This window comes from Nyctereutes procyonoides, unplaced genomic scaffold (genome assembly GCF_905146905.1).
Source record: "Nyctereutes procyonoides isolate TBG_1078 unplaced genomic scaffold, NYPRO_anot_genome, whole genome shotgun sequence".
Lineage (NCBI taxonomy): Eukaryota > Metazoa > Chordata > Mammalia > Carnivora > Canidae > Nyctereutes > Nyctereutes procyonoides.
This window is the reverse complement of record NW_026575047.1, coordinates 59059935-59074992: the sequence shown is the minus strand read 5'-3', so window position 1 is coordinate 59074992 and position 15058 is coordinate 59059935. Positions and strand designations below refer to the sequence as shown.

The 15058-nt window shown below is 38.8% G+C and overlaps 2 protein-coding genes across 2 annotated transcripts in view; one reads left to right on the top strand and one right to left on the bottom strand.

Moving 5' to 3' along the window:
* Positions 1 to 15058, bottom strand: part of GABRG3 (gamma-aminobutyric acid type A receptor subunit gamma3) — a 659970-nt gene that overhangs the window by 103891 nt on the left and 541021 nt on the right. The gene's annotated exons all lie outside the window — the stretch shown is intronic.
* On the top strand, positions 11165 to 13838 carry LOC129510570 (cytochrome c oxidase assembly protein COX18, mitochondrial-like). The gene has a single exon (XM_055326792.1). It carries the CDS (start codon positions 11165 to 11167, stop codon positions 12158 to 12160), a length of 996 nt encoding a protein of 331 aa, XP_055182767.1. The 3' UTR covers positions 12161 to 13838.

Genomic DNA, 15058 nt, shown 5'->3' with positions numbered 1-15058 from the left:
AGAAATACAAACAACTGTAGGAGAATATTATGAAAAACTATATGTCAACAAATTATACAACCCAGGAAAAATGGATAACTTCCTGGAAATATATAACCTACCAAAACTTAAACAGTTAGAAAAAGAAAATTTGAACAGACTGATTACCAGCAAGGAGATTAAATCAGTAATCAAAAAGCTCCTAAAAAACAAAGATCCAGGACAGGATGGCTTCGCAGGTGAATACTACCAAACATTTGAAGAAAAGTTAGTATGTATTCTACTCAAGCTATTATAAAAAAATAGAAATAGAAGGAAAATTTCCAAATTCATTCTATGGAGCTAGTTTCACCCTGATAAACGGGCACCTGATGGCTCAGTTAGTTAAATGTCTGTCTCTGACTCAGGTCATGATCTCAGGGTCCTTGGATCAAGCCCTACGTCAGGCTCCCTGCTCAGTGGGATCCTGCTTCTCCCTCTCCTTCTGCCCTTCCTCCCTGCTCATGTTCTCTCTCTTTCTTGTTCTCTCTCTCACTCAAGTAAATAAATAAAATCTTAAAAAAAAAACCCAAACACATCACGAAAAAGAGAACTACAGAGAAATATCTCCAATGGACAAAAATGCAAAAGTCCTCAACAAAATACTAGCAAAGCAAAGCAAACAACCTATTAATGAAATTATTCACCATAACCAAGTGGGGTTTATTCCCAGGATGTGAGGGGGATTTCAGTATTCTCAAATCAATCAATTTGATACATCACATCAATAAGAGAAACAATAAAAATCATATGATCATCTCAATAGATACAGAAAAAATATTTGATAAAGTACAACATCATTTGTGATAAAAGCCCTCAACAAAGTGGGTTTATAGGAAACATAGCTCAATGTAATAAAGGTCATTTATGAAAAAACTACAGCCAATACTATACTCAATGGAGAAAAACTGAGAGCTTTCCCTCTAAGGTCAGAAAACAGACAGGAAAGACCACTTTCAATTACTTTTATCCAACATAATAGTCTAAGTCCTAGCTATAACAATCAGACAACTAAAAGAAAAAAAGTCATCCAAATCAGAAAGGAAGAAATAAAACTTTCACTATTTGCAGATGACATAATATTCTACATAGAAAATCCTAAAGATTCCACCAAATACTTTCTAGAACTGATAAATGAATTCAGTAAAGTCACAGAATACAAAATCAATGTAAATAAATCTGGTACATTTCTATACACTAATGATGAAGGAACAGAAAGAGAAATTAAGGAAACAATTTCATTTAAGGTTACACCAAAAAGTAGTAAGATATCTAGGAATAGACAACCTACAAAGTGAAAAGTCTGTTCTCTTAACACTATAAAATATTAATGAAAGAAATTGAAGACAACAGAAACAAATAGACATTCCGTTCCCATGGATTGGAAGGAAAATATATTAATTGTCTGTATTACCCAAAGCAATCTACAGATTCATTTCTTTTTCCTTTAAAATTTTTATTTAAATTCTAGTTAGTTAACATAGTGTGATACTTATTCCAGGAGTAGAATTCAGTGTTTCATCACTTGCATACAACACCCAGTGCTCATCGTAACAAGTACCTTCTTTAATACCCATCACTCATCTTGTCCATTCCCCACCCAACTCCCTCCATCAAACCTCAGTTTGTTCTCTATTAAGAGTCTCTTATGGTTTGCATACCCTCTCCTTCCCTTTTCCCGCTTCACACACGTTTATCTGCTTTGATTCCTAAATTCCACATATGAGTGAAATCATATGGTATTTGTCTCTCTCTGACTCATTTTACTTAGCATAATCACTGAAACCCTATCCACATTGTTGCAAATGGCAAGATTTCATTCTTTTTAATGGCTGAGAAATATTTGTATATTTGCATATCATATTTACTTTATCCTTTAATCAGTAAGTGGACATTTGGGCTCTTTCTGTAGTTTGGCTATTGTTGATGATGCTGCTATCAACATTGAGGTGCACATACCCATTTACATCAGTATTTTTGTATCCTTTGGGTAAATACCTAGTAGTGCAATTGCTGGGTTACAGGATAATTCTATTTTTAACTTTTTTGAGGAAACTCCATATTTTTTTGAGGAAACTCCATACTATTTTTTGAGGAAATGCCATACTGGCTGCCCCAGTTTCCATTCACACCAACAGTGCAAGAGATTTCCCTTTTCTCTTCAATATCACAGACACCTGTTGTTACTGGTATTGATAATTTTAGCCATTCTGACAGGTGTGAGGTGGTATCATTATGGTTTTGATTTGTATTCCCCTGATGATGAATGATGTTGAGCATGTTTTCATGTGTCTGTTAGTCATCTGATATCTTCTTTGGAAAAGTGTCTATTCATGTCTTCTGCCCATTTCTTAATTGGATTATTTGGATTTTGCTTGTTTGATAACTTCTTTAAAGGTTTTGGATACTAACCCTTTATCAAATATGTACTTTGCAAATATTTTATCCCATTCCATACTCTGCCTTTTAGTTTTATTGACTGTTCCCTTCACTATGCAGAAGGTTTTGATCTTGACGAAGTCTCAATAGTTCATTTTTGCTTTTGTTTCCCTTGTCTCTGGAGACAAGTCTAGTAAGAAGTTGCTGTGGCCAAGGTTAAGGAGGTTTCTGCCTGTGTTTTCCTCTAGGATTTTGATGGATTCCTGTCCTACATTTAGGTCTTTCATCCATTTTGAATTCATTTTTGTGTGTGATGTAAGAAGTGGTCCAGTTTCATTCCTCTGCATGTTGCTGTTCAGTTTTCCCAACACCATTTGTTGAAGAGACTGTCTGTTCAGTTGGATATTCTTTTCTGTTTCAAGAAACATTAGTTGACCATGGGGCATGTGGGAAATGCAGTTGGTTAAGCATCCAATTCTTGGTTTCAGCTCAGGTCATGACCTAAGGGTAACTGAAATCAAGCCCTGAGTTGGGCTCCATGTTCAGCATGAAGTCTGCTTGAGATTCCTTCAGCTTCTCCCTCTACACCTCCTGTTTGTGCTCTTTCTCTATGAAATAAGTAAATAAATCTTAAAAAATAAAGATTAGTTTACCATATACTCATGGGTCATTTCTGAGTTTACTATTCTGTTCCATTGATTTATGTGTCTTGCATGCCAGTACCATACCGTTTTAATTACAACAGTTTTATAAATATAGTTTGAAGTCCAGAATTGGGATGCTTCCAGCTTTGCTCTTCTTTTTTAGGATTGCTTTGGCTATTCAGGGTCTTTTCTGGTTCCATGTAAATGTTAGGATTGTTTGTTCTAGTTCTGCAAAAAAATGTGGTATTTTGATAAGGATTGCATTAAATGTGCAGAATGCTTTAGATAGTATAGGTATTTTAACAATGCTTCCAACCCAGAAACATGGGATGCTTTTCCATTTCTTTGTGTCTTCTTCAATTTCCTTCATATAGGTTCTGTAGTTTCCAGAGTACAAATCTTTTACCTCTTTGGTTAAATTTATTCCTTGGTATCTTAATGGTTTTGGTGCAATTGTAAATGGGGCCAATTCCTTGATTTCTTTTTCTGCTATATGTAGTAGCATATACTTTCTGCTGCTAGTATATAGAAATGCAATAGATTTCTGTATGTTAAAAAAAGATTTCTATATGTTGATTTTATATCCTGTGACTCTGCTGAATTTATGTAATAGTTCTAGCAATTTTCTGGTGGATTCTTTAGGGTTTTCTACATAAGTATCATGTTGTCTGCAAATAGTGAAAGTTTGACTTCTTCCTTGCTAATTTGGATGCTCTTTATTCTTTTTGTTGTTTGGTTGCTGAGGCTAAGACTTCAAGTACTATGTTAAATTGTAATGTTGAGATGAACATCTCTGTCTTGTTCCTGACCTTAGTGTAAAAGCTCTTAATTTCCCCCCACTGAAGATGATATCAGCAGTGGGTCTTTTGTATATGGTCTTTATGATGTTGTGGTATGTTCCTTTATCCCTACTTTTTGAGAGTTTTTACAAGAAAGGATGGTGCCTTTTGTCAAATGCTTTTTCTGTATCTATTAAGAGGATCATATGGTTCATATCCTTTCTCTTATTAAGGTGATGTATCATGTTGATTGATTTGCAAATATTGAACCACTTCTGTAGTCAAAGAATAAATTCCACTTGATTGTGGTGAATAATTCTTTTAATATACTGTTGGATTTGATTTGCTAGTATTTTATTATCAGGGATATTGGACTATAATTCTATTTTTTTAGTAGGGTCATTTTCCGGTTTTGGGATCAAGATAATGCTGACCTCTTAGGATCAATTTGGTAGTTTTCCTTCCATTTCTATTTATTGGAATAATTTGAGAGGAATAGATATTAATTCTACTTTAATGTCTGATAAAATTCCCCTGGGAAGTCCTTTAGTCCTGGACTTTAGTTTGTTGGGATTTTTGGTTACTGATTCTATTTCTTTGCTGGTTATGAGTCTGTTAAAATTTTTTATTTCTTGGTGTTTCAGTTTTGGTAGTTTGTATGTTTCTAGAAACTCATCCATTTCTTCCAGATTGCCCAGTATGTTGAAATATAATTTTTAATAATATTTTCTTATATTTCTGCAATGTTGGTTGTGATCTATTTTCTTTCATTCTTGATTTTATTCGGGTCCTTTCTCTTTTCTTTTTGATAAAATCTAGGTAGGAGTTTATCAATTTTATTGATTTTTTTTCAAAGAACTTTGTTTAATTAATTTGTTCTTTTTTTGTTTTTCTCTATATCTTTTATTTCTGCTCTAATCTTTATTATTTATCTTCTTCTGATGGCTTTAGGCTTCATTTGCTGTTCTTCATCTAGCTCCTTTAAGTTTAAGGTTAGGTTGTATTTTTAAGACTTTTCTAGCTTTGTGAGGTAGGCTTGTATTACAATATACTTCCCTCTTAGGATGGCCTTTGTTGCATCCAAAAGATTTTGGACTATTGTATTTTCATTTTCATTTGCTTCCCTGTACTTTTTAATTTCATCTTTAATTTCCTGTTAAATTATTCATTCTTTAGTAGGATGTTCTTTAACCTTCATGTATTTGTGGTCTTTCAAATTTTTTCTTGTTATTGGCTTCAAGATTCATAGCATGATCTGAAAATATGCATGGGATGATCTCAATATTTTTGTCCTTGTTGAGGATTGATTTGTGACCTGGTATGTGATATCTTCTGGAGAGTGTTCCACGTGTACTCAAAAAGAAAGTGTATTCTGCTGCTTTAGGATGAAGTGTTCTGAATATATCTGTTAAATCCATCTGGTTCAGTGTGTCATTCAAAGCCATTGTTTCCTTGCTGATTTTCTGCTTATATGATCTATTGATGTAAGTGGGGTGTTAAAGTCCTCTACTATTATTGTATTATTATCAATATATTTTTTTAATTTTCTTACTAACTGATTATATATTTGGGTCATCTACATTGGGGGCATAAATATTTACAATGGTTAGATCTTCTTTTTAGATAGACTTTTTAATTATTATACAATCTCCTTCTTCATCTTTTTTTTACAGTCTTTGGTTTAAAATCTAGTTTGTCTGGGATGTCTGGGTGGATCGGTGGTTAAGTCTCTGCTTTCAGCTCGAAGGATAATCCTGGGGTCCTGGGATTGAGTCCAACATCAGGCTCCCTGTGGGGAGGCTGCTTCTCCCTCTGCCTGCCTCTGCCTCTCTCTGTGTATCTCTCATGAATAAATAAATAAAATCTTTAATAAAATAAAATCTAGTCTGATATAAGTATGGCAACCTCTGCCTTCTTTTGACATCCATTAGCATGACAAATGGCTCTCCATCCTCTCACTTTCAATCTGCAGGGGTCTTTGGATCTAAGATAAGTCTCTAGCAGGCAGCATGCAGAGGACTCTTGTTTTTTTTTTTTTATTCATACTGATACTCTATATCTTTTGATTCAAGAGCATTTAGTCCATTTACATTCAGAGTAATTATTGAAATATATGAATTTACTGCCATTGTGTTGTGCCAGCCTATAAAGTTGGGTGTTTCTGGTGATGTTCTCTACTCCTTTCTACTCTGTTGCTTTGTTTTTTTTTTCCTCTCCCACTCAAAGAGTTTCCTTTAATATTCCTTGCAGGGCTGGTTTAGTGGTCACAAACTCCTTTAGTTTTTGTTTGTCTATAACACTCTTTATCTCTCCTATTCTGAATGACAACTTTGCTGGATAAAATATTCTTAGCAGCATATTTTCCCCATGCAGCAGGTTGAATATATGCTGCCACTTATTCTGGCCTGCAACTTTTCAGTGGGCAGATCTCCTGTGAACCTGAACTGTCTTCTCTTGTATCTTATGGACTTTTTTCCCTTGCTGCTTTCAGGATTCCTTCTTTGTCTTTGTATTTTGTGAATTTGTCCTGGTGATGGCTGGCTTTTGATGAATTTAATGGGAATTCTCTATGCTTCATGGATTTCAATGTCTGTTTGTGTCCTTCCCCATATTAGGGAAGATTTCAGCTATAATTTGCTCAAACGTACCTTCTACCTCTTTTCCTCTCTTTTCATGTTGGACTCCTAATGTATGAATGTTGTTACATTTTAAGAAGTTGCTAAGTTCCCCAAATCTACCTGCATGATCTAATACCTTTCTTTCCCTTTTTTTCAGCTTCATTATTTTCCATAATTTTATCTTCTATATCATTGATTTGTTCCTCTGATTCATACATCCTCATTATTATGTCATCCATTTGGGTTTGCCCCTTGTTCATAGCATTTTTAATTTCACTCTGACCAGATTTTAGTTCCTTTATGTCTATAGTATGGTATTCTCTAGTGTCCTCCAAGCTTTTTTCAAGCCCAGCTAGTATCCTTATAATTTTTGTTTTAGATTCTACTTCAGACATCTTACTTATATCTGTATTGATAAAATCCCTGGCCATTACCTCTATTTGCTGTTTTTTCCTTTAGGGTGAATTCCTCCATCTTATCATTTTGTCTAGGAAAAGAAGAAAGAATAAAAAGGTAGATACTATGTGTGGTTTGGTCTGCTTGTTAAAAGAAGCTAAATACAAATAATAAAAAATATTTAATACAAATAACTTAGAAATTAAAACTAAAAATAAGAGCTGAAGCTATGCAGCATTCTACGATCAGTAGATTTGGTACATGTGAGGGATTTGTGCTTGTCTTCTGAGGGAAAGGACTCTTGTGCTGATTCTCAGGCTGACTTGTCCTCATAGAGATGTACCTGCAAGGCATAGGGGTGCTGGGCTTGCTGCAAGTGGTTCTTGCCTTCACTTGGTGGCCCTATGTAGCTCACTGAGTCAGTCAGTGCTGATGGGGAGGGGACAAAATGGTGTGGCCCTTTTTTCCTCCCCTCAGAGTGGAGAGTTCATACTTGCCACTCTTTAGAAAGCCCTCACAGAAGAGCCAACAATCACCCCTTTTGTGTCCCCAGCTTTCTTCACCCTGTCTGTGTGAAGACAGACAACTGTTTGTCTGTTTGCTTGCCACCTAGCAGAGTACTCCTGTGTTTTATCTCAGGCTTGCAGTTGTGTTTCTAAATTCCAGATTTTAGGGAATCACCCAGTGTTTCCCAGAGTTAATCCTCTGGGGGATGGTTTCACTGTGCTTTAGCAGTTTGGTGGCCAGTCCCATGACTGTGCAGTGTTTCAGAGTTTATGGCAAAGTAGAGCAGAAAACAAGCGTCAAGACTTGCTGCCCTCAGCTGGTGTTCCCACTCCTATGCTTGGGAACAGTGCAACAAGTTGACAGCACCCAATGTTATGTCCATTAAGAGGCCTTGCCACCACTCCCAAATGCACTCCAAGTAGGGGAACTCTTTCCTCTGGACAACCCAGGGAATCCCCAGATCATGCTGTCCCCTCCTGGACTCCACCCTTCTTCCCAATAAGAGCACGGATAAGCCAGGCATAACCTCGACAGTGGTAGACTTCTAAAAGTTCAGATATTGGGGGGCGGGGCAAGATGGCGGAAGAGTAGGGTCCCCAGTAACCTGTCCCCATAAACTTACCAAGATAACTTTCAAATCATCCTGAAAATCTATGAAATCAGCCTGAGATTTAAAGAGAGAACAGCTGGAATGCTACAGAGAGAAGAGTTTGTGCTTCTAACAATGTAGGGAGATAAATAAATAAATAAATAAATAAATAAATAAATAAATAAATATCAAGTGGGGGAGAGGTCCCCGCGAGGAGCCGGGCTAAGGTGGGTGGCAAAAACCTCCAGGACAGGAAAGTTCAGTCCCAGAGAAGCAGAAACTTTTAAAAATCTGCGTCAGATTCTTCCTGGAGGGAAAGGCACTGGCAGGGAAGTCGGGCAGGATCCCAGGAGGGGCAGTGGAGCCTCCACGCTCCTGGAATCACTAACAGAGGAGGTGTGCCCCGGGGAGAGTGCACCACAGACGCTGCCTAGTGCGCGCCCGTCAGGCCTCGGGAGAAGCCAACTCCCCGGCAAAGGGGACTACGTGGCCCTGGGAGTGCGATTCCAGCGGCCCATGCCCGGGATCCCAGGCCCTGTGCTCCCATCGGGACAGGCAGAGGTGGGGAGGGCCAGGACAGCAAGGACGCTCCTGTCGTCTGGGGCCCCGAGCTGTGCAGATGAGCGTCCCCTGCCCACAGACCATCCAGGCCCCTGCAGACTGGGAGCTGCAGTGGTTACTGCAGGTGCTGACTCCAAGGCTGAGGACATGGCTGCTGCCAGTGGGGTTGTTCCTCCTGATGTAACCCTGTGCCTGGGACAGAGCAGGGCCACCAAGGAACACAGACCTCACAGGATAAACAGCTGCCACTGAGCCATGCACCTGGCAGAGGGCGGGGCAGCTCCCCCAGGTGAACACACCTGAGAATCAGCACAGCAGGCCCCTCCCCCAGAAGACCAGCTAGAAGGACAGGGGAAAAACAAGTTATTGACCAAGCATCACTGGAAAGTTCCAGGGGAAGTCGAGGGATTTACAATATATAGGACCAGAGGATACCCCTCATTGTTTGTTTGTTTTTGTCTCTTTTTTCCCCTTCCTTTTTACAGTACAACTTGTTTTTAGCCACTTTGCACTGAGCAAAATTACTAGAAAGAACTCACCACAAAAGAATCAGAAACAGTACTCTCTCCCACAGAGTTACAGAATTTGGATTACAATTCAATGCCAGAAAGCCAATTCAGAAGCACAATTATAAAGCTCCTGGTAGCTCTAGAAAAAAGCATGCAGGATTCAAGAGACTTCATGACTGCAGAATTTAGATCTAATCAGGCCAAATTAAAAATCAATTAAATGAGATACAATCTAAACTGGAGGTCCTAACGACAAGGATTAACGAGGTAGAAGAAAGAGTGAGTGACACAGAAGACAAGTAGATAGCAAGGAAGGAAGCTGAGAAAAAAAAGGAGAAAAACAATTAAAAGACCATGAGGAAAGGTTAAGGGAAATAAATGACAGCCTCAGAAGGAAAAATCCCAGTTTAATTGGGGTTCCAGAGGGCGCTAAAAGGGACAGAGGAGGAGAAAGTATATTTGAACAAATCATAGCTGAGAACTTCCCTAATTTGGGGAGTGAAACAGGCATTCAGATCCAGGATATAGATTCCCCCACCCATTATCAATAAAACCCATACAATACCTCGACATCTGATCATGAAACTTGCAAATTCCAAAGATAAAGAGAAAATTCTTAAAGCAACAAGAGACAAGAGACCCCTAACTTACATGGGGAGAAATATTAGATTCACAGCAGACCTTTCCACAGAGACCTGGCAGGCCAGAAAGGGCTGGCAGGATATATCCAGGGACCTATTGTGAAGAACCTGCAGCCAAGAATACTCTATCCAGCAAGGCTCTCATTCAGAATAGAAAGAGAGATAAAAAGCTTCCAGGATAGGCAGAAACTAAAGATATGTGACCACCAACCCAGTTCTGCAAGAAATATTAAGGGGACTCTGTAAAAGAAAGAGGATGCCAGAGAAATAATACACAAAACAGGGACTGAATAGGTATTATGATGAAAGTAAATTGATATATTTCAATAGTAACTCTGAATGTAGATGGGCTAAATGATCCCAAGAAAAGACGCAGGGTATCAGAGTGGCTAAAAAAACAAGACCCATCTATATGCTGTCTACAAGAGACTCATTTTAGACTTTAGGACACCAACAGCCTGAAAATGAAAGGTTGGAGAACCATTTACCATTCAAATGGTCCTCCAAAGAAAGCATGGGTAGCCATCCTTATATCAGATACACTGAAGTTTATCCCAAAGACTGTAGTAAGAGATTAAGAAGATTAAGAGGGACACTATAAAACACTTAAAGGATTTATCCAACAAGAGGACCTAACAATCATGAATATTTATGCCGCTAATGTGGGAGCTGCCAGGTATATCAATCAATTAATAACCAAAGTTAAGACATACATAGAAATAATACACGTATACTGGGAGACTTTAACGCAGCTCTTTCTGCAAATGACAGATCTTCTAAGCACAAAATCTCCAGAGAAGCAAGAGGTTTAAATGATACAGTCGACCAGATGGATTTCACAGATATTTACAGAAATTTACAACCAAACGCAACTGAATACACATTCTTCTCAGGTGCACATGGAACTTTCTCCAGAATAGACCACATACTGGGTCACAAATCAGGTCTCAACTGATATCAAAAGATTGGGATTGCCCCCTGCATATTCTCAGACCATAATGCTTTGAAACTTGAACTCAATAACAAGAAGAAATTTGGAAGAAACCTAAACACACATGGAGGTTAAAGAGCATCCTGCTAAAAGATGAAAAGGTCAAATAGGAAGTTAGAGAAGAATTAAAAAGATTCATGGAAACTAATGAGAACGAAGATACAACTGTTCAAAATCTTTGGGATACAGCAAAAGCAGTCCTGAAAGGAAAATACATCACAATACAAGCATCCCTCAAAAAAACTGGAAAAAACTCAAATACACAATCTAACCTTGCACCTAAAGGAACTGGAGAAAGAACAGCAAATAAAACATACACCAGGCAGGAGAAGAGAGCTAATAAAGATTCAAGCAGAACTCAATGAAATAGAGACTAGAAGAACTGTAGAACAGATCAACAAAACCAGGAGTTGGTTCTTTGAAAGAAATAATAAGATAGATAAACCATTAGCCAGCCTTATTAAAAACAAAAGAGAAAACTCTTAATTAATAAAATCACGAATGAAAAAGGAGAGATCGCCCCGGCGCCGACATGCTGTGGTGCCGGCTGGGCGCCGGGCGGCTGCGGCTGCGGTTGCCGCTGCCGCGGCTCGCGGCGCCCACCTCCGCGGGCGGCCGTGAGTGTCCGCAGTGGGCGCGGGCGGTGGCGTCAGTGTCCGCGGGCGGCGCGGGCGGCCCCGGCAGCTGGTACGAGGCCCTGGCCGCGTCGGCGCCGGTGCGGGGCGCGGAGGAGCTGCTGCTCGGCGTGCACAGCGCCGCGGGCCTGCCGTGGTGGGCCTGCATCGGGCTCACCACCGTGGCCCTCCGCGGCGCCGTCACGCTGCCCCTGGCCGCCTACCAGCACCGCGTCCTGGCCAAGGTGGAAAATTTACAGCCAGAAATAAAAAACATTGCAAGGCATCTTAACCAGGAAGTTGCGGTTCGTGCAAATCAGTTGAGGTGGTCCAAAAGGGTTGCCAGGCTCACTTATCTAAAGAATATGCGGAGGCTTGTTTCAGAGCTGTATGTTCGGGATAACTGCCACCCTTTCAAAGCCACTGTATTGGTCTGGATTCAGTTTCCAATGTGGATCTGCATGTCTGTTGCTCTCCGGAATTTTAGCACAGGGGCAGCACATTCAGAAGGTTTTTCTGTTCAGGAACAGTTAGCTACTGATGGAATCCTGTGGTTTCCTGACCTCACTGCACTGGATTCTACCTGGATTCTGCCTATTTCTGTTGGTGTCATCAATTTATTAATAGTGGAGATTTTTGCCCTGCAAAAAATTGGAATGTCTCGTTTTCAGACATACATTACATACTTTGTTCGTGCGGTATCAGTGTTGATGATTCCAGTTGCTGCGACAGTACCTTCATCGATTGTACTCTACTGGTTATGCTCCAGCCTCATGGGGCTTTCACAGAACTTGCTGCTGCGCTCTCCTAGATTTCGCCAGCTTTGCCGAATACCGTTGACCAAGTCAGATTCAGACTCTCCTTATAAGGACCTCTTTGCTGCCTTTTATACCAAGTTCATTTCAAGAAAATGACATGCTTTCCAGTAATTTTGAAACAATTGCAAGTGTTACTATCACAATATATTTACGTTTAGAAATTCAGGTGTGATTTAATTTGTTTTTATTTAAAATCATGAATTGTAGAAGTACTGTGGGTTAAGATACAATCCAAATATATTTGACAATACTTAAAATTTTTTAAGTGCTAGAATTTTATGTTTAATTGTATTCAAAAATACAAAAGTAGATTGAAAGTGTCTGGTTCTGCTTATAAAATTATAACTTACTAGAGGTGCCACAACTTTGGAAAACAGGATCAAATACTGAATGATGTCAGATTATACTGACCAGTCTCCTACATTAAAGTTTTATAAAGTAAGAGAATCCGTTGAGGTGGTTCTTAAAATTTTGGAGATGTGGAGGATCATAGACCCATTTATTTGCTAAGGCTACAGCTTTCTTTTCAGGAAAATCTTGGGACTCACAACATGGGGACCTTCGTTGATGACCTTTTCCTTCCCCCTGTCCTGAGGCTTTCTGGTCATTCCTGGTTGAGAAATCTTATTCTAATTGGACACGCAATGATGATGAGTTAATGTGTGACTTTAAAAAAATGAACGAAATATATGCAGTAGATTAGTCCTTATAGGAAAGTACCTAATATCATAGGTGATGTTGCCTTTCAACCCTGCTCTGAAAGACTACAAGAAGGGTGCGTTCCTTTTTCTATCACTTAAGAAGACTGGACTAGAGGATAGCACTGAGTACAGCTAGAGCCCAAAGTGGGAAATCTTAAGCATTGAGTTTGTATAGTTAAAGGAAGAAAATCAGAAGGGCAGCTACCTACTATGGAGGTGATTTTATAAACTATTTGGAAGGATTAAGTATTCTAGTGGGTTTAAACTATCATAGGTGCTTAATATAGAAAAAATTAACAGATAATATAAATTGTGGATCCAGTTTTTTGCTTGTTCGATTTGAAAAGATGATAAAACTAATCACAGTTGGGTTATCTATGAATAAACTTGAGAAGATTGTAAATTACAAATTTTCATTTAGTTGAAATATGAACCTGCTTTTGAGATGCCCTATCATCCCATCTCATGTTTCACAATTAAACGAAAACTAATGTGGAATTAATTAGTCATTTCTTGAGGAATGTCTGTTAACGTCAGGAATGTCAGCTTTTGGGGCTGTCACCTTACCAGGAATTTAGAGGTAGCAGTTGGGACCTGGTTCTCTTCTTGACTTCCCAGTTCTGGTTCATGACTGCTCTACTGAGGTAATTGTCCAATCTCAGTGAAAGAATTGAAACCTATGTGCAATCAGTCCTCATGCACAGACTTCATATTTGCCGGTTTGCCTACTCACTAAAATTTATTTGTAACCCCCAAATCAGTACAGTGCTTTTGATGTTATTTTTGGACAAACAGTGGCAAAAATTTGAGTCATCCAAGGTGTGTTCCCAGCTAGGTCAAACAAGGCAACTTCTTGTCGTCTCTCATACTGTGTAACCAAGTGTCCTTTGTGTGGTGTAGTGCCATATTTTTTTTTTCATTTTTGTGCTTTTTGTTGGTGATGTCACTATTTAAAATGGTCTCCAACTGTTGTCATGCTAAGGTGCTATCTATATTTTCCAGGCACAAGAATGCTGTGGTGTTCCCTAAGGAGAAAGTAACCCCTACATTAAATAAACTTCATTCAGGCTTGAGTTATGATGCTGTGTTAGCCATGAGTTTGCCATTAAGAAATCAACAACATATTGTAATGATGAGTTGGCAAAAATGTGACAAGGTGCACAGGAACATAACCCTGTATATTCTCTAAGGGCAGTGGTTTAGTGGTTACTAACTGTTCGTGGTAACTTTTAGAATATAACTACCTCAGATAACAAGAATTGACCTTTTGGAACATGTACAATCAAGGGAGCAGAGGCAGAAATGTGTATACTGGTTGTTTTATAGCAAAAAGAGGAAAGGGAATTTGGGAAAAATTTGTCTGTCTCTGGTACAAGTCGAGTCTGGCCATGGTTGTCTTTGGGTACTGATTCATATATTTTTCTCACAATTGGTTGAGGGAAATCAGCCCTCTTCCCCCATCTTATTCGAAGAAGTTTGTCACTTTCTGAAAGAAATAAAGGAATGCTGTGACTCCCTTTTCCATAAAAAAAAAAAAAAAAAAAAAAAGAAAAAGGAGAGATCACCACCAATAGTAAGGAAATATAGACGATTTTAAAAACATATTATGAGCAGCTATACACCAATAAAATAGGCAATCAAGAAGAAATGGACGCATTTCTGGAAAACCACAAAGTAGCAAAGCTGGAACAAGAAGAAATAGAAAACCTGAACGGGCCGATAATCAGGGAGGAAATTGAAGCAGTCATCAAAAACCTCCCAAGACACAAAAGTCCAGGGCCAGATGGCTTCCCAGGGAAATTCTAGCAAACGTTTAAAGAAGAAACCATACCTATTCTACTAAAGCTGTTCAGAAAGACAGAAAGGGATGGAGTACTTCCAAACTCATTCTCTGAGGCCAGCATCACCTTAATTCCAAAACCAGAGAAAGACCCCACCACAAAGGAGAATTATAGACCAATATCCCTGATGAACATGGTTGCAAAAATTCTCAACAAGATACTAGCCAATAGGATCCAACAGTACATTAAGAAGATTATTCACCATGACCAAGTGGGATGACATGCAAGGCTGACATGCAAGGCTGTTTCAGCCCTCGTAAAGCAATCAATGATAGATCACATCACATAATCACAATGATAGATCATATAAGCAAGAGAAAAAATAAGAACCATATGATCCTGTCAATAGACACAGAGAAAGTATTTTACAAATTACACCATCCATTCCTGATTAAAACTCTTCAGATGTAGGGATAGGGGGAACATTCCTCAGTGTCTTAAAAGCTATCTGT

What these genes read in the sequence shown, in the direction of transcription:
- LOC129510570 (XM_055326792.1), top strand. Translation starts at nt 11,165, where the DNA reads ATGCTGTGGTGCCGGCTGGGCGCCGGGCGGCTGCGGCTGCGGTTGCCG.